General features: G+C 34.1%; 2 protein-coding genes across 2 annotated transcripts; one reads left to right on the top strand and one right to left on the bottom strand.

The window, feature by feature from the left end:
• Positions 1 to 1,546: 1,546 nt before the first annotated feature.
• Positions 1,547 to 6,503, top strand: LOC141677660 (NEDD8-activating enzyme E1 catalytic subunit). The gene is made up of 9 exons (XM_074483671.1): positions 1,547 to 1,746; positions 1,838 to 2,001; positions 2,492 to 2,694; positions 3,334 to 3,566; positions 3,674 to 3,736; positions 3,819 to 3,875; positions 3,982 to 4,103; positions 5,036 to 5,153; positions 5,930 to 6,503. The coding sequence occupies exons 1-9, from the start codon at positions 1,648 to 1,650 to the stop codon at positions 6,215 to 6,217; spliced, it is 1,347 nt and encodes a 448-aa protein (XP_074339772.1). The 5' UTR covers positions 1,547 to 1,647; the 3' UTR covers positions 6,218 to 6,503.
• Positions 6,504 to 8,954: 2,451 nt separating this feature from the next.
• LOC141679034 (putative ATP-dependent DNA helicase CHR12) lies at positions 8,955 to 21,305 on the bottom strand. The gene is made up of 12 exons (XM_074485518.1): positions 20,906 to 21,305; positions 18,401 to 18,551; positions 16,060 to 16,124; positions 15,499 to 15,687; positions 14,960 to 15,109; positions 13,556 to 13,933; positions 12,759 to 13,018; positions 12,395 to 12,613; positions 11,992 to 12,199; positions 11,762 to 11,915; positions 10,740 to 11,342; positions 8,955 to 9,843 (listed from the first exon to the last, which is right to left on the bottom strand). The coding sequence occupies exons 1-12, from the start codon at positions 21,128 to 21,130 to the stop codon at positions 9,176 to 9,178; spliced, it is 3,270 nt and encodes a 1,089-aa protein (XP_074341619.1). The 5' UTR covers positions 21,131 to 21,305; the 3' UTR covers positions 8,955 to 9,175.
• Positions 21,306 to 23,422: the final 2,117 nt, after the last annotated feature.

Raw genomic sequence — 23,422 nt, 5'->3', positions numbered from 1 at the left:
TTGGGGAAGAAACTGGACAATCAGAGCTAGAAAGACCAGTTCCAGGGTGAACTTCTCTACTGTTACCTTCTACTTCCATTAACATATGCATGTCTGGGCCTCTTCTTCTTTTATTACTTTCCTCCATATTAAGCCCATTTAACTCATCATTTGGAGGCCCATTATGAATTTTGAAATTTGCCACCAAAACAGCCTCATTATTTATTCCGGAATAAGCTCCCATAATTCTATCATTTGTAGATAAGGCATTACTAGAATTACCCCGATACATATCAGTTTGAACAACTTGCTTATCCAAATCCCCCGAAAAACGCTGCTGGACGTTAGAACTTCCTTGATTTGCGCCCCAATCAACATCTCTTTCATCCCGTAAAAATTTACTCCGATCTTGGCCACCTGCCCTCCTCGCCGGAGCACGAAGCCATGCCCCCCATTCTCTTGTGTCAGCACTTGCTGCCATGTTGATTTTCTTTGAACAGAATCGTTCAGTATGAGTCACCAATCCGCACACAAAACAGAAATCTCCAAGACGTTCATACTTACATTGAACAATACATTCCGTGCCATTCTTCCTGCAGATCTTTTTCTTCCTTTTTAAAGGTTGGCGCACATCAATACTAATCTTAATCCGCATACATTCTCGCCAAATGCTTGTGTTGTTATTCGGATCATAAGCAATGAATGACCCAAAGAAATTACCAAGCTGTTTTCCGGCTAACTCCGTCATTAATCCTGCAGGCACACCAAAAAACTGAATCCAAAATTGAAGGTTAAATAGCTGAACCTCCAGAGGATCCTCGTTGGCTCCAACCCTACTAAGGACAAGCATTGCCCCGTCGAAGGACCATGGTCCACCATTTAAGACCCACTCCAAATCATCAACATGATAAAACTGGAATAAGTATACACCTGGTTTCAAATCTTTAATGGTTATTCCTCGTGGAGGGCGCCAGATGTCTGCAAGTTTGGACTTCATAGCCTTAACATTCAAACCCTTCTCTGTTAAGAAACGACCTACCAGACATGTCTCAAACTTATTCGAAACATCCTCCGCCTCCTCATCAAAGATGAGTTCAGTATTCTCCTCATCCTCAATACCCATCCCCGCCATTCTGTCATTAAGATCGTCTACTCTCGCCATGATCAAAACTCCCACACTCTTACGAAGAAGAAAGGAGAGAAAAACAAAGGCTCTCACATGAAGGAGAGAATTTTAGTAATTATTTAAAATATGTACTCTAAATTTTTTATAATTTTCTTCATCTTAACATTTCTTTTTCAACTTTCTTGTTAAAGAAAGTAAATTTTATAGCAAATAGCTAAAAGTTATTATGAACTATAATAACCTAACTTTAAAAATATTTAAAATAAGAAAACTTAATAAATAGAGATTTAATAAACGAATTTAATCAGATAATCTATTCTTAGCTTAACAGAGCCACAATCTGTTTTGAATAAAATTTTGCCTGGTGCCCAAACATCCCTTGGCCCTTGATCAGTAAAAATATAAAATTTACAGACGTAGTTAAAAGGGAAACACCTTGTCTTGTTAATAATATATATACCCAGTAAAATAGAGAGGCATGGGCTACTCAAAAGCTTAAAACATAAGCTACCCACACTCCATTTGCAATTGGCCCAGAGCTAATGGCGGAGCAGCTTGACAACACCAGATCACGTGATCTCGACAAGCTCCTTCTTCGTCCCGGAAATCTCGTCGGCCCCACTTTCGAACCTGGCGCTGATGTAAGATTTTTTCTTTCAGGACTATTCACAAACACCTTATGTGCATTCTCACTCTTTGTGATTTTTTTACTTATAATGTTTGATTTTGCAGCTGAGAAACGATCTTCAAGAGTATGCTAAAGTTTTGGTGGTTGGTGCGGGTGGATTGGGCTGTGAGTTGCTCAAGGATTTAGCGTTTTCGGGGTTCAAGAACCTGGAAGTTATCGATATGGACCGGATTGATGTGTCTAATTTGAACCGCCAGTTTCTATTCAGGTAGTGACAAGCTAGTATGCTGTATTAATTGTGAGAAAGATTGATTATTCAACACATTTTGAAATAGACACTTGTTAGTGGAAGATATTGTACTATCATGTGTACTAGGGTTTGTAATATCTGGGATCGCATTAGAATTGAGTACCATTGATAGGTTTGGATGAAGTGGTTTATTTTTTAGTGAATGTAAAGAAAATAATTAGAATCTTCTTACGTTTTCTAGCATCTTAGAAGCAATCACAATGTACGTACTTATGAGAGTGTTACTTATTTCTGTCCATTTTTAGCGTTTTCTTTGAGGTCTTTAGGAGGGATGATACTTGAATCAGTAGCCCTCTGTGATATTTGTTGTTGTTTTAGGATATAACTTAAATTGTTATATATTACTTTTTCAAGATACTTTAAAATGATCAATCTTTGTTGAATAATGATTATCCTAATTTCAAGTTCACTGAATTATTATATGATCATGTAATTTATGCATTTGCAGGTTTGGGGATGTTGGAAAGCCAAAGGCCGAGGTGGCTGCAAAACGAGTCATGGAAAGAGTTAGTGGTGTGAATATTGTGCCACATTTTTGCCGAATTGAGGATAAAGAGCTAGAATTTTACAATGATTTCAGTATTATCGCTCTTGGTCTTGATTCTGTTGAGGCACGAAGCTACATAAATTCTGTTGCCTGTAGTTTTCTAGGTGCGTCTACTTTCTGCAGGTTTGCTATTGAGATCTTCGCGTCATTAAATTAATTGCGTAACATGTGTCCAATTGAAGTTTTCTATAATTTTATTTTAATATTTATTGTTATTAATTTTTTATCACTTAAGTTCATACTTACATATATATATATATATATATATATATATATATATCTGACCACAGTATAACTAGATCTTAGGTGCATTCGTGGTAAATAAGATTGAAATTTGATTCTAGTTTAGCTTTCTCATGAACAAACTGAACCTATGTTGAACGGAATAGGGATAATCCTTTTGATATTCAGACTTATTTTGCTCTCTTTCCTCTGCTTAAGGATAGCCTTTTAAAAGAAATAGTATGTGTTATTCATATTTTTTGTTACTTCCACTGGATATACAACAGGGTGATAAGCGTATTATATTTCACATGATAAGGCATAAGAGGACTTCAAGGATCAAAATAATTGAAAATGCTCAAAGTTCATACTGAAATAGAATTAATTGTACACACAAAGTAAAATACAATTAAGATGCCCCCTTTACATTATCCCCTCAAAGCATTAATAAGTAATGTGAATTGCCTTTTTCTCAACACCTTTATGATTTTGTTTTTATCCATTTGGTTTTGTAAATTTAGAGTATGATGCTGATGATAATCCAAAGGAAGAAACAATGAAACCTATGGTAGATGGTGGAACTGAAGGGTTTAAGGGACATGCACGGGTTATTATGCCAGGAGTCACACCGTGCTTCGAATGTACCATTTGGCTTTTCCCTCCCCAAGTCAAGTTTCCTTTATGCACCCTTGCGGAAACTCCCCGAACTGCAGCTCATTGTATTGAGTATGCCCATCTGATCAAGTGGGATGAGGTAAATTAATAATTTTCAATTTGTCTACCGTACTTCCCTTTCACCCTTCATTTTAATGGAAAAACTGACCTTCCATCTCCATGATACTACATTTTTCATGATCGCAGGTCCATGGTAGTAAATCTTTTGATCCAGATGACCCGGAACATATGCAATGGATCTATTCCGAGGTTTATAAGTGAATATATAGTGTCTATCCTCATTTTTTGTTATATATCTTCTCTGTTTTACCGATGTATTTTTAATAATCAGGCTGTGAAGAGAGCTGAGCTTTTTGGCATTCCAGGGGTTACCTATACTCTAACTCAGGTATGGTATTCTTGGAAATTCTTCACTCCGTACAGGATTGTGTGGTCTACCAGATTATGAGAAAGTTTCACAGCAAAGTTCAGCATTATTTGTCTCCATGTTACAGGGTGTGGTCAAGAACATTATACCAGCTATAGCTTCCACCAATGCTATTATATCAGCTGCATGTGCTTTGGAAACCTTGAAGATTGCATCCGGATGCAGTAAAACATTATCGAATTACTTAACGTATGTCAACTTTCTATTAATTGCATAACCATAGGTTTAGTTAGTGTTTCCTGAAATCGTCAACCTTCCTTTCACTTTCCCAAAAAATATCTTTTTGTCTTGATTGCAATTTTTGAAAAACGCTTTTTCCTTGGTGAAAACAAGATCATAATGCCCTACCTCAATAGTTTTTCTTTTTCCTTGGTGAAAACAAGATCATAATGCCCTACCTCAATAGTTTTTCTCCGGCTTATTAATCTTAATCATGGTGCTAATATAATGTGTTGGTGTAAACACCCCACAATGTGGGATGTTACAGTTGGCTACATGTAGTTGTTTTTTCTATGCAATTAGTACATGTATAGGTTTGAATGTCCTTACTTTTATACGTCAATAGCATCCTCAAGTAGTTGCAACTTGCAAGGCAAATGATTTACAAGTCAATCATTCCCCTAACTTGCACTACACAGGCAATTATGTTTTGAATTAGAATTACCAGTTATAATGTGTGCGCTTTTTTATGAGAGGGAGGAAATGAATAAGGAGCATCCAATCATCCTCTGTATACCCGGGCAAGAGAATTTAATGATTAAAGAGTAGTCTACTGTGTACTGAGATTACAACACACAAGTAGGTTTCGAAGCTTAAATGTTATAAATAGGTGTACATATCTCTTTGTCCCTTGTTTAAGGATTTATACGTTCTAAATCTCTGCATTATAGTTTTCCTTGTTTAAGGAAAAATTTGTGAAATTTTGGTGAGGGACTGTATTTGTACTCTCTTGGTCTATTGGTCTGACCAAGTCACTCTCCTTGGAGTCTTCTTACTAAAAGCATCTTACCTTTGATACAAAATTAATAGTTTGTCAAAATTCAGTTCCAAGGTTCCTTCTCCGAGAAAAGAAAAACAGAAACCTTTGTGTCACCATCAATCGTCACTTGATATATTTTCAGGTATAATGGTGTTGAAGGTCTGCACACTAAGGTTACTGAGTTTGTGAGGGACAAGGATTGTCTTGTTTGTGGTCCTGGAATTCTTATTCAGCTGGACACTTCAGTTACATTAAAAAAGGTATATAGTTTGTATTCTTGACTTTTTTTTAGCCGTTTACGATTTCTCCCCAACATTAACTAAATAGAAAGAATCAGTTTTTTCACCAGAGCCCCCAGTGTTCTGCTTTTCTACTTCAGTTTAATATGCACCTTGCTTCATGAAAAAAATGGAATCTGATTCGGCAGATAGTATCATACAAAATTTAAAGATAAATCAGCTAATTTGATATTTGTGCGCTACATATGCCATCTCTAAAATATTTGAAGAGGTTATTGGCTAGCAATTGCCCTTTACTGTGATTCTAAGAAATGATCTTCTTTGTAAGCTGGAAATTGGAAGTATATTTGAGATGCATTTCCTATCTGAATTTCTTATCCCGTGACAAATTTCGAACCCTGCACATTATTATTTGCTTGTCCTTGAAAAATTGTGATACGGGCCATACGGCTCTAATTGTGAACAAGAAGTTCTCGTGTGTTGTTTTATAGTTAAGCAAGAAGTTCTTCAATATAACTGGCATGTTTGTTTAGTAGAAGTTACATTTAAATTTGGAATTTCCATATTATTTTACATGATATTGTTTCCCAAATGTATGTCTGTTATCTTAAAATTCTCTTTCTGAGTGTACCTCCCAAAGAATATAATCCTACCCTAGTAATATGACCCTTGGAGAGTAAGTTCTATTTTTTATGCTTTCTCCTTTGGGTGCTAGCTTACAAGGTTCATTTGTCTCCTCTTCTGATATTCAATTTGTTTGGCTCTGTAGTTTTCTTACTTTATGTTGTCTGTAACAGTTTATTGATCAACTAGAAGATCACCCGAAGCTGCTTTTGTCTAGAGTTAGTGTAACATACAGGGGCAAAAATTTATACATGCAGGCCCCTGCAGTACTAGAAGAGATGACTCGCTCAAACTTGGACAAACCGCTATATGAGCTGATGGATAAATGTGGGAAAGACGTTGTCCATGTCACTGGAGCTGCGGGGAAGAGTGGCACGAAACAATCATGTTTAAGGAAGTTACGAATTGTTTTTAAGGGAATTGACGGGGTGGTAGATATGGATGTGGCCAATGGGGCTTAGAACATTGGATTATACTCTTCTGGTAAAGTGGACTGTTTATGTAGGATTTAGAGGAGTATTTAGACCAAGTTAAATCAATGTAGCAACAGGCATTCAAAATGGAGGACTTGTGCTATATGGCATTTGCCACAGCTGGAGACTTTGAAGATTACAACTGGCTCAATCACAATATTTTTACATCTTCCATCTCATTCTTTGAACTCTTGTGGTGAGAAGAATATTAAATTACTTGGGAGGCCTCTTGTTTCATCTTTTGATATCTGAAAAGAAAAGATTACGTTGATCATCCTATAGATAATACTAAAGTTAGAGTATACAGCTTGCATGTTTGCATCATTATCTCGAGAGAAAATCATCATCATCTAAACACACGAAAAATAGCAAAGATAACGACAAACTATTAATTTTTCTTAAATTCAGTATATAATGTTACAGATAACACTTTGTACAAAATAGTTACTACTGTAAAACATTATATTTTGTATCATGTTCTACTTCAAATGTACCATCAAAAGCATATATTCAAGTCTAAGCAAAATATAAGGTTTTAACTGCAGAACAACCCACGTTATTACTTAATTACACAAATTTCACTTATAAAATTGAATGTACTTGTTATACGGGACATTGTGTTATGCAGAAGAACACTTCATTCTGCAGCACAACTTTGTGTTTTGGGCTGAAGATAAATGATGTTATGCAAGACAAAATTGAATTGTACTTAAAAATCTTCTTTTTATAATAATAAACACCTAAATCTAAATCTTCTTTTGGAATTTTTCCTACAAACTGCTGCTCCCCCAAATCATCAACCAAGTACACACGAAACATAGCAATCGGTAACAACAAAAAATCAAAAATCAAGTGTTCCATATACGATATCCATTAATCTGATAAAAATACTCTTGTTCAAAATCCATTTGCGGGCATCTTATAGTACAGAGAGTTAAAAATCCTAATGTCCCTACTAGCTTTTTTATAAAAAAAATAAATAATACTGCAGTAGAATAATAGAATAAATTAACGGCACTATTCTCTTCTCGGATTCAATTTTTTTAATGTACTCAAAGGTGTGTTAGGTCTCTTCCTGGATTTAATTTTTTTTAATGTACCCAAAGGTGTGTTTGGTTGAAAGTTAACGTGTATCGGAACTTTAAATCCAGATAATAGTATTTGGATTAACAATTTAGTGGCGAAGAATGGAAAACTCATTCCTTTTTAGTGGATAAATCAAACTCAGGATTTTCATTTTATTCCTATTCTTATTAATCCCTATTCCCATATCCTTGATTGCCATTGCCGATTCTCATTTTCCCGGTGCATCTAAACGCCCCCAATTTTGGGGTCGTAGGATTTCAAGAATACTTAAATAATTGAATGAGATAGGGAGGTTTCTAGTGACGGATAAAACGAGTTTTTTCTTTACTGGTAGGAGAGTTTTTGTTTGACCTATGAATCTTGAACTGATTTGATACTGAGTTTAGAAAGAATCATTGATTGATGCTCCTGGTTGTTCAATCAAAGTTTAATAACTCCGCTGATCTAGTTTCATTGTCTTTGAAATGATTCCAAATGAATTCTTTCCTATAGGGTGAGCGCGGTGCGGGCGGTGCGGTTTTTTCCTCAAACCGCAAATCAAACCCTCAAATTTCTCAACCGCAACCGCACCGCGTACCCTCGAAAACCGCATCACGAAAATGCAGTACGGTGTAGTGCGGTTTACTGCGGTTTATACTTTACAAGTTCAAAAAAATTAAATAAATACAAAACTTAAATTTAATCAAATTTCCGAAAATAGTTTTAGTCAATCAGAATGCAACATCTTAGTTCACTAGTATAAATACTTGGATTTTGGTTTTCGTAGTGAAGAAATACAAACAAGAGATTGTGTAATTTTTTTTTTATTTGTCAGAAGATCGTGTGGTCCATTTAAATTTCTCAATGAATTTAAGATATAATTCTAACTCAATAAGAATGTTATGGCCATATGGTGAAATTCAGTTTAACTAAGAACATAAAATGGTTCTTTATATTATCCGATAGGAATATAAGTGTGTATATATATATTTATAATATATTAAATATTGTGGTGCGGTTTGAACCGTATTTTAGAAATTTAAAACCACAATCCGTACACCACCGCGCGGTTTATTAAAAATTTAAACCGCAATTGCACCATGAAAATTAAAATCCGCATTTTACGGTGAGATTTAGTACGGTGCGGACAGTTTTTGCAGTTTGTGCGATTTTCTACTCACCCCTACTTTCTTAACTAGACAAGGTAGTTGTTAAGCATCGATGTTGCTGAGAAGGCTAAGGCTTAAGAGTGTTTTAGTGGAAGGGGTGAGGAGATGGGACAATGAAAGACGTAAATAAGGTTTCGATATCCTCTTGACAAAAAAGGGTTTAGATCTCCTATGTTCAACGAGTCTAAATTTTGTATAGGGGCTATAGGCATTCTTGAGTTGTGTTTATAGGTTTTGAGACAGACTAGTTCGCATTTTTAACTTTTAAGATTCCAATCACCAAAGTTTGCTATTTATCCGTAATAAGATCAAGCTATGTTTATACTAGGCAAAAACATGAACTGATGATAATATGGCACTCTTTACAATGTGTCCTCTCCTAATGGCCTATCCTCTGATGCTATTTCCAGGCCATTTATATGGAGGCGGCTTTGCTATGACACATAATAACTTATAGCATGAATTAAATTACTGTACAGGCTACCAAAACATCATCAGCTAAAACGTCTTGTTTATACATCTGCTGCACCTGCGGCAGTAAAACTCATCCTGAATTAAAACGTCTCGTCTTGTCTATATGTATATCTGCAGTAACGGCTCCATACTACAAAAGACATTGAGCCTCACTAAAGTTTTTTATACCATTTCCCAGCAATCCACTACATTGACTTTCATTAGGCAATAATCCTTTAACTTAGAACTAGAGGGGAAGTCATAATAATGCTAAGCTAGACCTCTTTCTCTTATGAATATTCCATGTAAGCATGAGTCCCTTCAAACTATCATCATCTGAACCTGGAACTTCATTGTCTTGGGAATTCGATACTTCAGACATGGATCTGGACCTGGACCTCCTTGGGTGCATGCCAGAGGTAATTCCAAGATTTCTTTCAATCGGAATAGGCACAGGTTCACTCTTCAATTCTACTACTTTATCTCCCCCGACATCATTATAGGCTGTTTGATGGCTTGGTAGGGGAAGATGCTCCTTTATTTTTCTTTTACCTGTACGTTTGGACACTGATTCTCCATATTCCACAGCCTTCATCCACTGTGACTCGCTAAGTGTATCAGCATAAACAATCGACTTCCTGCGTCTCTTTCCACTGACATTGGCACTCTCATAATCAAACCCTTTACCCTTGGTGTCCTTTGGGTCAGGTTGAGCATATGCCCAATCTGGTACCTCATTCTCTTCCATGAGACGAGATCTGTAATTCTCTTTTTGCCTTCTTTCTTCATCCATTTTCTCAAACATCCAGAATTCTTCATCTGATCTAGCTGCAAGACGGTTAATCTCTCTCTCGCTTGGCACATCCCTTCCAAGTGAGCTTGAACCTTTACGCATAATATCCTCCAACATCTCTCTCCTATCTTGAGCTGCAACCAGGAAGAATAAAGTGTGCCATTTTTAATATTAAAAAAAAAGGAAGTAAAGTAATCTCATCTTACATTTTGAACAAACAAAAAACATCAGAAAACACTTGTGCAGAAAGCTAAAGCATGTAACCATATTTCTGCAAATACTGGAGAACCATATGAAATATATAATTTGATATTTGATCAGAATTAGGTCTTCTGCGAATTGGAAATATGTAGACATATATCTATCTGTCCCTCTGTCCCTCTCGCTCTATATCTATACCATTATGGTATCCCAAATTCTTCCATATTTGTATTTTTAATTGACATGAATGGTCCCTCCCTATTTTTAATATTATTGACCCTATATATCAATATAAATGATACCATTATTAATGATCCTCCATTCTCCATAAATTATAGCACGTAAATTTGCATTTATGAAAAGATGCAGATTCGCCCCCCCCCAACCTCTCTCTCTCTCCACACACACACACACGTGATATGTATTCTTCTTATAAACTTCATCTTAAAACAAAAGTCACAAATTAAGTCCAGTAATCACTGATAAAACTATATAATAAAATAACGCAATGTTGTGTAGTTCAGTCATTGTTAATGTATTATGCAAATTTGAAACTAATAACTCCAGTAAATTTATTTTATTGTATTTTCCTAGAGGTCAATTTTATACTAGAAAAATGGACTACACCATGTGATATCTTCACGTTTTAAAGACGTTCAAATATCTTTGCTTAATTTGCATTACGGGATATATCTTTTCAATAGGAAAGGCCACTCATTAAAGAGGGAGAGCAAGGAGTCGATGTGTAAAGCTAGAAAGTTCAAGCATGACCTGCTCAGAAGATTGGTCAAGCTGCCGAAGAACTGTCCCAAGAAAACAAAACACTAACCTGTAGAAGTTGTATTAAACAGTCCTGCCTGAATGACCTTTGCATCAATGCCCATCTTTTGCTTTGCACGTTCCAAGATTACCTCTTCAATTGATCCAACACTGACAAGCACAAAAACTCTCACTTCCTTTTTTTGCCCAATACGATGCGCTCTATCCTCTGCTTGTTGGTCCATTTGTGGATTCCAGTCGCTGTCAAAAATTATTACAGTATCTGCTGTCTGCAAGTTCAGACCAAGGCCTCCAGCACGAGTACTTAGGAGAAACATGAAATAAGGAGAGTCTGGGGCATTGAATTGCTTTAAAAGAGTACCCCTCTCCTCCGTTTTTGTTGAGCCATCGAGTCTAAGAAATTTAAAGCCATGAAGTTCGAGATAAACTCCAAGAATGTCCATAAGCCGAGTCATTTGTGAGAAAAGGAGTACCCTGTGCCCTGCTTTGTACAGTTTCGGAAGTAAACGATCTAGGAGTTCGAATTTTCCAGAAGCTCTAACAATCTCCTCTTTTCGCCAGATATTATATTCGCCAACAAAAAGGTACGGATGGTTACAGCACTTTCTAAGCTGCATTGTTAAGTTCTGTAGGCTCTTAGACTTTCCAGTACCTGCAAATTAGTGTTATCAGGGAAAAGTACCTATCTAGGAGATTATCAACTCACTGAGCTGTTAACAACAGAATGTATGAGGAGAAGAATTAGATTTTTTTTTATAAATGCCAACAGCCATCTTGAACTCTCCCTGAGTCTCGTTTCTTATTAGCGTGCTTGTTCCTTGGTAAACACTTAGTCATGTGCTTGACTGAGTAATAACCAAAGAAAGAAGAGAAACCAGTGTAGTTAATTAAACTTCTCTATCTTCCTAACTGGCCTTTAAATGAACCTTTTAGACCGGCGTTGGAGCGAAAACCAGTATATCATATAAAATCACAGTGTATTACGATAAATAGTTGCTCACTTTCACCATGTTGTTCCTTCATACTATAGGATGATGCAAAACAGGTAGACATACAGGAAGAACTACATACCAGTTCCAAGTCCAACTCTCCCCACATCTGTGACTTGGTGATAGTATACTTTTTGCCATGCTGACATATCACATTTCAGTATGACCTGAGACTTCTGGGGAAGGTACTTTTCCACCTCTTCTTTTTTCCTTCTCAATATGAATGGCCTTATTACCTAAGCATTCCACAAATGATTATGATGTCAGAATTATGATATAAATTGAAGTAATATACTATTACCTAACACTCACATGGTGCAAACGGCGAATGACCAATAACTTCTCTTCATCTGTAAGAGAAACATCACATCGATCTGCAAAGGGAGCATTAAACCATTCCTCGAAATTTTCAACTGAATTAAATATGTTTGGAAGGAGAAAATTAAGCAGGGACCATAACTCCTGCAAACTATTCTGTATTGGGGTTCCAGTCAGCAGAAGTCTCCTTCGTATTTTATAACTGCATATGACATGAATCTTAATCAAACTGAATTGTTATATATCTAAATCTATCTCTCTATATAAGCACTCTGACTTACAATAAATTTTTTACTACGTTCAGATGCATACCCTAAAAATGACTGTTTTAATGTACTAGTACCAAGTATGAATTAAAAATAAGAGCTTAAGTTGTGATGCAGTCTTGCAGAATTACCCAGAGTCAATAGTCCTTGCAAGAGCAGATTCATGATTTTTTAGTCGATGTCCTTCATCAACAATCATGTAGTGCCAGTGAATTTTTTTCAGAAATGCTTTATCTCTCATAATCATGTCATAGTGAGTAACCAACACATTGAATTTCCCCTCTCCTGAATACTCATCCCTCAATAACTTTCTCTCCTCCATACGCCCATCATAATGAACAACAACAATGCTGTAACAACAGGAAACTAAGTCATAAAGTGAATACTGAGTTCTGATGAAGGCATAAAATTGCAATGAAAAGTAACTGTCACTTTGTAAATAGTTTCACAGAAAAGCGTGCGGGCACACACACACAAATTTATTCATGTGCATACCTAGGAACCCAAGTAGTGAATTCAGTTATCCAATTTGATAGTACAGCCTTTGGGGCCACGATCAAGTGTGGTCCAGTCACATTCTTGTTCTCCATGAGATATGCTATCAGGGAGATGGTTTGGATTGTTTTACCCAACCCCATCTCATCTGCCAATATACCGTTTAGATTGTTATTAAACAAAGACAGCATCCATTGAAGCCCTTCTAACTGGTAAGCTCTCAATTCTCCACCCTGAAGCATGGATGGCTGTTCTGTTACCTGTTGAGTTCAAAATATGACTAGAACTTAGATTCACTATTCCAAACTAAAGATGACATGTAGAGCAGGAAAAAATAAACTAATGGGTTAAAATGACATCCATCACCTAGGGGTTGGTATAGATGCTAATGCGATGACACTTCTCTTGCTTAAGTTTTTATAAAGAAACATTCAGAGGAATATAGCTACTAGATTGCAAGATCTTTAATGCTAGAAAAACAACTCAAAGCAAATGCTCTTTCATATATCTGGAAACTTAAATCGTTTTGGGGTAAGTAATTAAGCACATAAAAATTATGAACCAAAAAAGAAGCTGTTCTCATTATCATTAACAAGATGTTCAGCTTTTATCTTCTGAAAGTCTTACAATTTAAATTTTAAAATTTGTTTGCCTTCTTTTTCTTTCATTGCAACAAAAGTTATGCTAACTTCTATTATTCTATAGCAGTGAAAAATAGCTATAACTTGTCACCATAATAAACAAAAGCACCAGGTGTGGAAACATACGAGAGGAAAACAATTACATTAACTATTTACCTTTTCCTGTATTGAATGAATAACTGAGTTATACTGTCGTTGACCTTCAAGTAAATCACCAGGTTTTCCATCTTGATCAGGTTCCACATTAATCATATCCACATCTTCTTTTCTTTTGTTGGATGGAGAACAATCTGGCATATCTAATTCTAATTCATTCAAGGGTTCAATACCGTCATGCTCTGCATCTTTTTGACGTTGAACAGCAGCACCAAGGCGAACAAGCAACTCATTTGTTTTCCCGAGAAGCATTGTTAGCCTTTCATTTTTGCTCTCTTCGACCATTCTCATGTATGCTTCCTGATCATCAGCTTTTAAGGCTTGGATTCTCAATTTTTCTGCACGTGACGCACGCTGTCGTTGCCTTCCATGCCATGCCTAATAAAGGATAGCAATGAATACTTGCAAGAAAACTATATGAACGCTTAACCTTTTAAGTGACTTCTTGTTCTGCAGAACTCGTTTGATCATTGTTATATACTACATAACACATGGAGCGAATACAATTAATATAAACAGTGAAGATAGGACTAAATCGTATTTATTTTAAAGATACTATAGAAATTATAAGTTAAACTTTATAAATAAATTAAATAATAACCAATTTTTGGTACGATGGCATTCTACATACCCCCGAAGAGGCTTTCAGCTTGTACTAATTGCATTCGCTTGAACAGACGGTAGTAAATAAGAAATTTCTATTTGTTAATTAATACTAGCTTAAATCCCGTGGGATGCACGGGTTCCCTTTAATATTAATTTTTTTATCCCGTCATATTATAATTTTAAAATATTTATATAAATTTATAATAATTATAAATTTATAATTAAAATTATAGGATTATATATGGTCGTCTTTTAGTAGGATATTTTAATAGGATAAGTAGACTATGTACAATAGTTTAACAATTTAGTATTTTAGAGAATATATAACACTGTTTATTTATTTTTTAATAATAGGATAAATTGTGGTCGTAGTTTAGTATGATAAGTAGACTGTGTTTAGTAGTTTAACGGATATATAACACTATTTATTTATTATTTTAATAACCAAAATTAGGGAATAACCGTTGAACCAAATTATATCCCATTCCGATTATTATAGTATGGTATAGATATAGCTAAAATAGGATTTTATTCATCTTTTCTCTACAAAAGGCCGAAAATGGAACCTAATATTTTTTAAAATAAGGGTTGATAATTTTATGAGATACAAGCTTAATCAACCATAATTCTGTACAGTTTTTTCATGTCTAAACACGCATGCTTGGACAAGCATAGTATACCTCAAGTGCTGCACAAGTATTTGTTCATATATTGCACGAAGTAACAGGCGATAAAACACTACGATATATATATATATATATATATATATATCAGCAAAATAAGTCAAATTGAACATGCCTGAATGCCATCATTCCTTTGCTTTCGGCGCTTCTGTGTAGCCTGTATTTGTAATTGCAATTCACGGGCTGCATCAAGTATCTCTGCGAAGAATTTGCGTTGCGTACTCTCAATTCTGCTCTTTTCCTCCTCCTCCAATCTTGATAATCTCTGCAAACGAGTGGTGATTTAATTTATCAGCAGTATTATGGCACAAACTTGTGCTTAGGAAAAATGATATTTACTCTGAACTATTCTATTGCAATAATCTGCAAACTTCAGAACTTGTCAAGTCAGTACAAGCATGACCATTCTACTTCATATTAAGATCTATAGAATATATTCCAGATAAATACCAGACTACATTATCTGAGACCCAACAAGATGCCATCTTCACCTTATACATCAAATGTACTATAGCTACAAAGTCTAACCCTTCCATGACCCAGCTCCTAACCTCTTTTAGTTCCAGCATCAGGTTATACATTCTGTGCCCCATAAACTGCTTGGGCAAAGATATGGTAGAAATTAAATTAATAACAAGTAACAACATAAATAACCTCAGCATCCCGTTTCTTTTTCATGGTATCATCAGCTTCCGTAGGAAAAGCATTTCCCACGCCATATAAAGGACGACGTAAACGCATCATTCCCCAATCAAACAACTGCTTTTCAGGAGAAGCACAATTCATGCGAAGCCAGTACTCTGTACTCAGATCGGAGCGAACCTTGCTTTGAAAGTCCGCCAACTGAAAGAAAAAAAATCATTCTCAACAAGGTCAGAACTTAAAAATTACCTTACTAGCATTGTTTTAGTAACTATTCAACTAAAACCATGTGCATTTATGCCGATGCATCTTCACTTGCTACTAGAATATATCACATTGCAGAAGCAACTAATTTGTCATCATCACCAATTTACTTCATGAAAAGTGAATAGAGGATGCAAAATATTTGCTTTATTTTTTTCTTAGCTATCTTTTTTACATAATATGATTTTCGAAAAAAAAAAACAAGAAGCTCCACATTGTGCTCAAGGCCTACATGTTCTTACAAGTTAATAGTCTAAGATTCAAATTATGTTTCTTTATTCACATATATGTTTATTCTCAAAAGTTCACCTTTAGCCCGTAGAGTTCAAGCAAACACTTCAACTGCAGATCCTCGCCTCTACTTGTAGGCAACTCTGTCAAAATTATATTGATAATTAACATTACAAATCAAACTAAATTCCAAAAGCAGTTGTTTAAACAATGTCATTTTTCTGATAAAATCATATAATAGATGCACGAAATATGCAGAACAATATGAAGGGAAACTTTATTTAGAGTAAGAAGAATTATCATATAGGCACACCAAGAACAATTGTTGTGGGCATACTTAGTCCTGAAACCAATATTTACTGGGGGAAAAGGATCTAAAAATTGCTGGAGAGAGAGGTATGTTGTCTGTCCATCTATATGATAAAGTATCCTCTTCCGTTAATCTTTCTTTACATAAATACAATTGTATGCACTTCGTAATACAGATTTTCCTTTTTCTTCAATACAAATTTCAAAGAAACATTACCTTTTTTAGACGCTTTATGCCTAGTAAAACTGAATATGTCCATATAAAGAGAACCCATATGAAATCACTCTTCTCATTTCAAAGTGAAATTAATTTCCTTATACACCAAAAAAATAATGTACACAAAAATCTGAGCCACACTAGAAAGCGTAATACAGATTCAACTAATACATATAGACAATAATCCTGAGGACCTGCATTCAGTGTCAGTATTAAATATTAATCTCAAGCAAAGTATCATGATGCCGAGTCGAGTCGAGTCAACAGCGGATTGATAGAATAACTACCACTGACAAGCTAAACATAAAGTTTCATATTAATTATTAGCATACATATATACGTAGCATATGAATATACAATGAAGACAAATCTAACATAAATTACAACCAAGTATTCTTGTACGTCACCTTGAAGTAAGATAGCAATTCACAAGGTTCATGGTAATGCTATGAAGTAGATTATAAAAAAATTTAGTGTATTTACTATTACTTCTAAAAATACTGAGCAGGGTTACTTTTTACAGCAATAATTTCTAAATACAAAAAAATATTAATTATAGTTGACACTACGACTTTTCAAGTACGTACGAATGAGCTAAGTAATTACGTGATATATAATACCATAAAGAGCATGGCCATTAGGCATGCACCTTTCCAATTAGTTAGTCACCAACCAGTCGAAGGCCTTAATAACTATGACTTCAAAATTGAAACAATTCTAACTATCTTTCATGACCTTCAAAAGACTGGGAGACAAACAAAAGAAGTAATTTAATTAGGATCATTTCATGAGCTTATGCACGCATTGTTGCACCTTGATGAACAGTCAAGGGACTGACAGCACTATATACTAAAAAAATTATAAATTACTGTACATGTACTATTAGCATATATATAGAATATAGCCAATAGACATGCTAGAAAATCAATATAGGAAACTGAGCAAGGTCGGAAGCAGCACACTTGCAAAGAAAAACTGACTAGCTAAATTTTACCATCAAATTATGATTATTTATATTTTGGGATATAAGAAGTTTCCTCGAAAAAAAAAGGGCTACAAATTAAAAATAGTGAACCTCTTAATCAGTTTCCACATTATCCTTTAGTTTCTGTAAAAGAGTCTTCCAAACAATCAAATATAAAAACAGTAAGTATTCTATAATACTTTGGATGTGACAGAAGCAGTCAGATATAGTATTACAGTTCCTGGGTGGGTAAAAGGACATAGAAGGGAAAAATAACAAAAGCAGAAAAGAGGAGATTCTAGTGGTATTAATTACAATCAATTCAAAACATATCTGATAGATAACATATAAAGGAACTGTATTTAAGCCCTCAATACACTAGATATCCTGGACGAGAAATCATTAGAAAAAGAGCAGAAATGAGCATACAACATGCACAAGAGGAAACATTTAAATAACATGGCCACACAATGACATAAATATAATCTAGTGGATATCACACTTCTCTTGGTAGTAAGAGGTCGAGTATTCAAACCTCAGAAAAAGTGACTGTTTGGGTATTTAAATATCAGCACTTGACCATTAGGCATTAGCAATTTTTTTTATTAATCGTCAATTAGAGATGGAGGGAGGGGGTGGCACACAGGTGCGACAAACCACCCCAAACCCCAAAAGTTTTACAAAATTTGTTTTAAATATCTATATAGTTTTTTCATTTTTTTTAATTGAATAGTATCCGGCCCTTACAATTTTTGGACTAATTTAAGTATATTAATAGTCACTTTATAATTAGAAAAAAATTAACATTGATGATTAGATTTATTTATATGCAATATACAAGTTGTTAAAATCGCACCATCTATCCTCCGTCCCTGCTGTCAATAAAATTTAAGAAAGAATGCTAAACAAAGAGGCTGTTAAATTCTAACCTTCAAGTTCGGATATGCGATGTTGTATGTTGCTCCTTAAACGACTTTCCTTTAATGCTGTCAATTCGACACCTGATATGCAATCTGATCGTTGCTTTGCCAAGGCATCCTTAAGCTCTGTTATTAAATCTCCTCCAACTGAAGAATCATCCTGTGACATTAAACAAAACACTTAAGAAAAATTATGAACTTGATTAGACTTCTGAGGATTAGGAGCAAGAAGATGCGGAAAGCTTCATTAGTGAGACTTATAATCCTTGAATACACAAAATGGTGGAGAATTTTGAGCTACTTAACATTGTTGATCATATGTAGAAAAGACTAATAGCCTCTTTTAAGCAAAAAAGAAACAGAAACAAAAGAAAAAAAGTCAACAGCTCTTGTTCTATAATGCTTTTGTTTTCACCAACAATCATCTATGTGCCTTTTTTTCGTCCTAAGACTACTGCGTAGAGGTTAAGCTAAAATCTTTACAAGTAGAAATTGACAACAGAAAAAGTATTGCACATGAAAGGTACGAGATTTGAGCCCGCTAAACAATCCTGTTTGTTACATGTAAAAATGACAAACGAGAAAAGAAATATTATTCAATTGCGGGTGTGTTTGGTATTGCTGTTGCAGACAGCAACAGCAGCTTTTCACTGAAAAGCAGTTAAAAAACTGTTTGGTAAAATTTAAAAGCTGCTTTTCTGAAAAGTGCTTTTGACTTAAAAGCTGCTGTTAGAGAAAACAAGTTCCCCCATGCTTTTAGAAAAAGCTGATTTTCAGCTGTTGCGGGAAGCAGATGCTGATTTCACCATCAAACCTTACCAAAAACATCATTATTTTTAATTTTTTGCATCAAAACATATACGAATCAAAAAAATTACCAAACAGTCATCTGATTTTTACAACAGCACTTTTTCCAGCAGAACTTTTTCTAACAGCACAACAATTTTTAACAGCAATCCCAAACAGAGCCTGCATCTCAAGAAAGTATGACAATCAAGACCCCTGGATATTCCTTATTGTCGTTTTCTACAATGGACAATGTACAGATTTCAATTACGTCTCGACAAAACATGACCCCCGAAGATTCCTTGTTTTTTCCATGTAGAAAATGACATCAAATAAAAACATGATTCGACTGCGTCACGACAATTATATGAGAATCTAGGTCTACCCTCTAACGGCCGAGAGCATTCTCTTTTTTCGTTCCCATTTGCCTTCAAAATATTTAACCTCGGGATATTACAAACTACAAGCAATTCTACTTGTACCTTTTATTTTCAACTAAACTTTTGTAAGTTCAGCTCTAGAGTATTTCGATCAATTTAGCAACAAAAAAAACCATTTCGATCACAGTCAATTATTACATTTCCCATCACAAAATGTGATTATGAATGATGCAAATCTAAACCTAATCTGATCAAGCCATTATACATTTATGTCTCAAATTCTACAAACAAGTTGAAACAACAATTAAGAACATAACAAACATTCATTAATTTCGTAAACTATTCTGAACTTCTCTCTACAGAAGAACACGAAGGAAAAATTAATGTTTGGATAAAAATATTTTCCATTACTAATATATAACTACTTACTCACATTTTCATACATCGATAAAATCGAGATTAAACAAACAAAAAATTATCTCAGCACACAGATGCGCTTCCACACTGCAACTAAAAATTGTTTCCATAGATTCACACATACACATACATATACCTAAGAAAACCTAACCAAAATATCAACATTTCCATATACGGATAATTGTGAGATCAATCAAACAGATTATCATCGTAGCTCACATTAAATAATAACCGACTCCAGTAGATAAATAATACATACATGTATATATATAAGAAAGCCTCACCGAAACATCAACATTTTCAAATATCAATATATTTGAGATCAAACAAACAGATCATCATCTTAGCTCAAAGTAATTAATAACCGACTCCCTAAAATCAAATATAAACATATTTAACTAAGAAAACTCACTAAAATAACAACATTCACATGTATGACTAAGTTAGAGATCAATTTTCAACTGACTCGATCAAATCAAATATAAACACATGACAACCTCACAGAAATACATCATTTCCATAAACCTCTAAATTTAAGATCAAACAAACAGATAATCATCGTAGCTACAAACAATTTGTTACAACATTAAGTATAAAACTACGAATACATCATCTAAATATCAACATTTGCATATATCGATAGGTTGAGGATCAAAGAAACAAGTAATCGTCATAGCTCATAGTAATTAATAACTGACTGCACAAAATAAAAACACACACACACATAATTCATTATTTATGACAATATATAATAACAAAAAACTCTATGAAATGTCAACATTTTTATACACCGATTTAGTCTAGATCAAGCAAACGGATAAACCTGACATCACAAAACACAAATAATCAGCTCTCTCTCTCTCAGAGTGACGCACATATTTATACATGAGAAATCAATAAATGTTGATATAAAAGTGAAAAAAATCCTCACCGAAGCATCGACATCCTCATCAGGCGCGACACGAGATCCACTGTCGCCGTTATCAACACCATTACCGTCACCGAGAGGATCATTATAAATTGAGGTAACAGCGTTAAAAATGTGAGACGGAAGAGGGAGATTACGGGAGAGGAAATTGAGAGCGCAAATCAGCGTCTTGGTCTGTTGAATTCCAGGAATTGAGTGAGTGTCTTCTTCGCTCACCTTAGGACCCATGGCGGGAATTCAATTATGTAAATTTTACTATTTGTTATGTCTGTGGCTGAGTGTATAATTCGATTTAAATTAAGTGAAATAAGGGAGAGGAGAGAGAGAGATGTGTTGTGTTGTGTTGTGTTGAGAGAATTCACAGAGCTTTGTCCTTTTATTTTAGGCCTCGACCCAAACTGTATTTGAGGTCCCGATTTGAGACTATATATATTGTGTGTGCCCTAATTTATTTATCTTTTTACTAGCCTTTAAGATGTTATTTCTATGGATTTTTTTGAAATCTATTCAATTTAAAATTTATTTTCACAAAATTATTATTATTTTAAACAAAATTACAAAAAAATATTTTTTTTATTTGTAAAAATACTATTTTTCAAAATTCTTTTTACAAAAATAATATTTTTCATAACACGATTCAACTAGATGCAATATCGACAAATTTCTGCAACTCCAATGACTCGATACAACTAGTTGCATATATTTGATTAATTTTGGTTATATCATATTTTTACAAATATTTTCAGAAAATAATTAAAACGTAAAAAAACTTAGAAAACTTAGTATTTTTGATAATTTCTCTTCAACTTATTATTTAGAAAAAAATCAAAATTTCACGTGCATTGCTGGATACAATTTTGCTCTAAAAGAGTTTTTTGATGTTGGACTGTTTATTAAAGATCATTAATTAGAATACTAATTAAATATATTATTAAATGATAATAATAATAATAATAATAATAATAATAATTTATTAAATTTCTTGTATCTTTTTAAGTAAAATAAACCGTGATTAATCAAATCAATGAACTATCTTATAAGATCACATCTTATAATAATCAATTTCATAATTGATTGGTAAATCAATGAATTTTAAAATAATATTTAATGCAAACATTTTTAGTCTTGAATTTGACTTACAAACAATGGAAAATTGATATCCTTATGATTTTGATAATCACACCATTACCAAACTCATGCCTTGTAACTCTTTTCTATTAGCAAGCTAACAATAGCTTTGACAGTCTTATCAGCGAACTTACAGTTACTGCCAGAAATAATTTAAAATATGTCAGAACGGTGAATTTCAAGGAATAGATAGTAATGAGTTTTTGTAAGGACTATATAATTTTACGTGTTTAAATATATTAGAGCTCCACAGATATTCAAACTCTTTTCAAAAAGCTATTTGCTATTTTCTAGGAAGTTGTTAACAACAGTTTTTATTCTAACAACTTCTTATCCGATTGGTATTTAAATTTAAACTAAAGATATAAGTTTTTAAATCTTTCTAATATATCTTATCTTGAGTTTAAACGTGTTTATAGATTACTTTAACATTTAAATTAAAATAAACTGTGAGACTTAGTCAAGATCGGGAGTTGTGTGTTTATTCGAAAGTTAGCTTAATCTATAAATACATTTTTGGTATACTTGTTTTAAGGTTGATCCACGAAGTATACATCATACCATCTGAAAAAATACAACTTGCATTCATTTAATATTCTTTATTTTGAGTTCTAGTTTAATCACAGATATCTATATACATAGAGTTCATAGTTTTGGTTATAATTTCTATTAAAACTTCTATTGTTCAAGGTGTAAACATTTGTTGCTGAGTAGTCGAGCTTGGGTAACTAGGGTTCAGGGAGTTAGATTGCTAAAGAAGGCTATACATGATTAGTATAGGGCTTGGAGAGCAATTAATTTACTCAAGGGAACCGATGTTATCAGCAAGCTGCCATCAGGAACAAGGGATAAAGAGAAATATATTATTGAATCTTGTAATCGTATCATTTCAGTGATTAATAATATATTCTCTTACCAAGTTGGTAAGGGACCAGAACGTAGATCATTAGGAATTGGAGTCGAACTTGTCTAAAACTCTCTGTGTTATTTACTGTTGTTTATTTTTTGCATTGCATATCGAATGTCAGCTTGCTGGTAGCATATATTTGAACTTAACAGCAAGTTGTCTGACAGTTTGATAAATATTCGGTAATACTTTAAAATTGGTATTGGTTAGCCATAACACCTATTCACCCCCCTCTAGGTGTAGAATTTCACTTTATATCAGAATTTTGGTATACTAACATTTCTGTAACAGGAAAAGTATCGATTAAATGACTGACTTATTTCTTGGAAAGGCTGAACTGAGAACTCCTATTCTCACTGGAGCTGAAAATTACAACTGGTGGAAATGTCAAATGGAAACATACTTGTCCAGAGATCCAGTTATTTTAAGGGTTGTTCAGAAAGGACCATATGAGTTCAAAGATGACAAAGGGAGAGCCAAAGATG

Source organism: Apium graveolens, chromosome 8 (genome assembly GCF_009905375.1).
Source record: "Apium graveolens cultivar Ventura chromosome 8, ASM990537v1, whole genome shotgun sequence".
In the NCBI taxonomy this organism is placed as follows: Eukaryota; Viridiplantae; Streptophyta; class Magnoliopsida; order Apiales; family Apiaceae; genus Apium; species Apium graveolens.
The sequence above is the reverse complement of the archived record's forward strand: the minus strand, read 5'-3'. Positions and strand labels throughout refer to the sequence as shown.

What these genes read in the sequence shown, in the direction of transcription:
- LOC141677660 (XM_074483671.1), top strand. Translation starts at nt 1,648, where the DNA reads ATGGCGGAGCAGCTTGACAACACCAGATCACGTGATCTCGACAAGCTC. An exon ending in TGTTGCCTGTAGTTTTCTAG is followed by an intron (nt 2,695 to 3,333) that starts GTGCGTCTACTT and finishes TTGTAAATTTAG; the next exon opens with AGTATGATGCTGATGATAAT. An exon ending in TGCAATGGATCTATTCCGAG is followed by an intron (nt 3,737 to 3,818) that starts GTTTATAAGTGA and finishes TTTAATAATCAG; the next exon opens with GCTGTGAAGAGAGCTGAGCT.
- LOC141679034 (XM_074485518.1), bottom strand. Translation starts at nt 21,130, where the DNA reads ATGGGTCCTAAGGTGAGCGAAGAAGACACTCACTCAATTCCTGGAATT. An exon ending in AAAGGAATGATGGCATTCAG is followed by an intron (nt 13,934 to 14,959) that starts GCATGTTCAATT and finishes ATCCTTTATTAG; the next exon opens with GCATGGCATGGAAGGCAACG. An exon ending in TTCACTACTTGGGTTCCTAG is followed by an intron (nt 12,614 to 12,758) that starts GTATGCACATGA and finishes CTGTTGTTACAG; the next exon opens with CATTGTTGTTGTTCATTATG.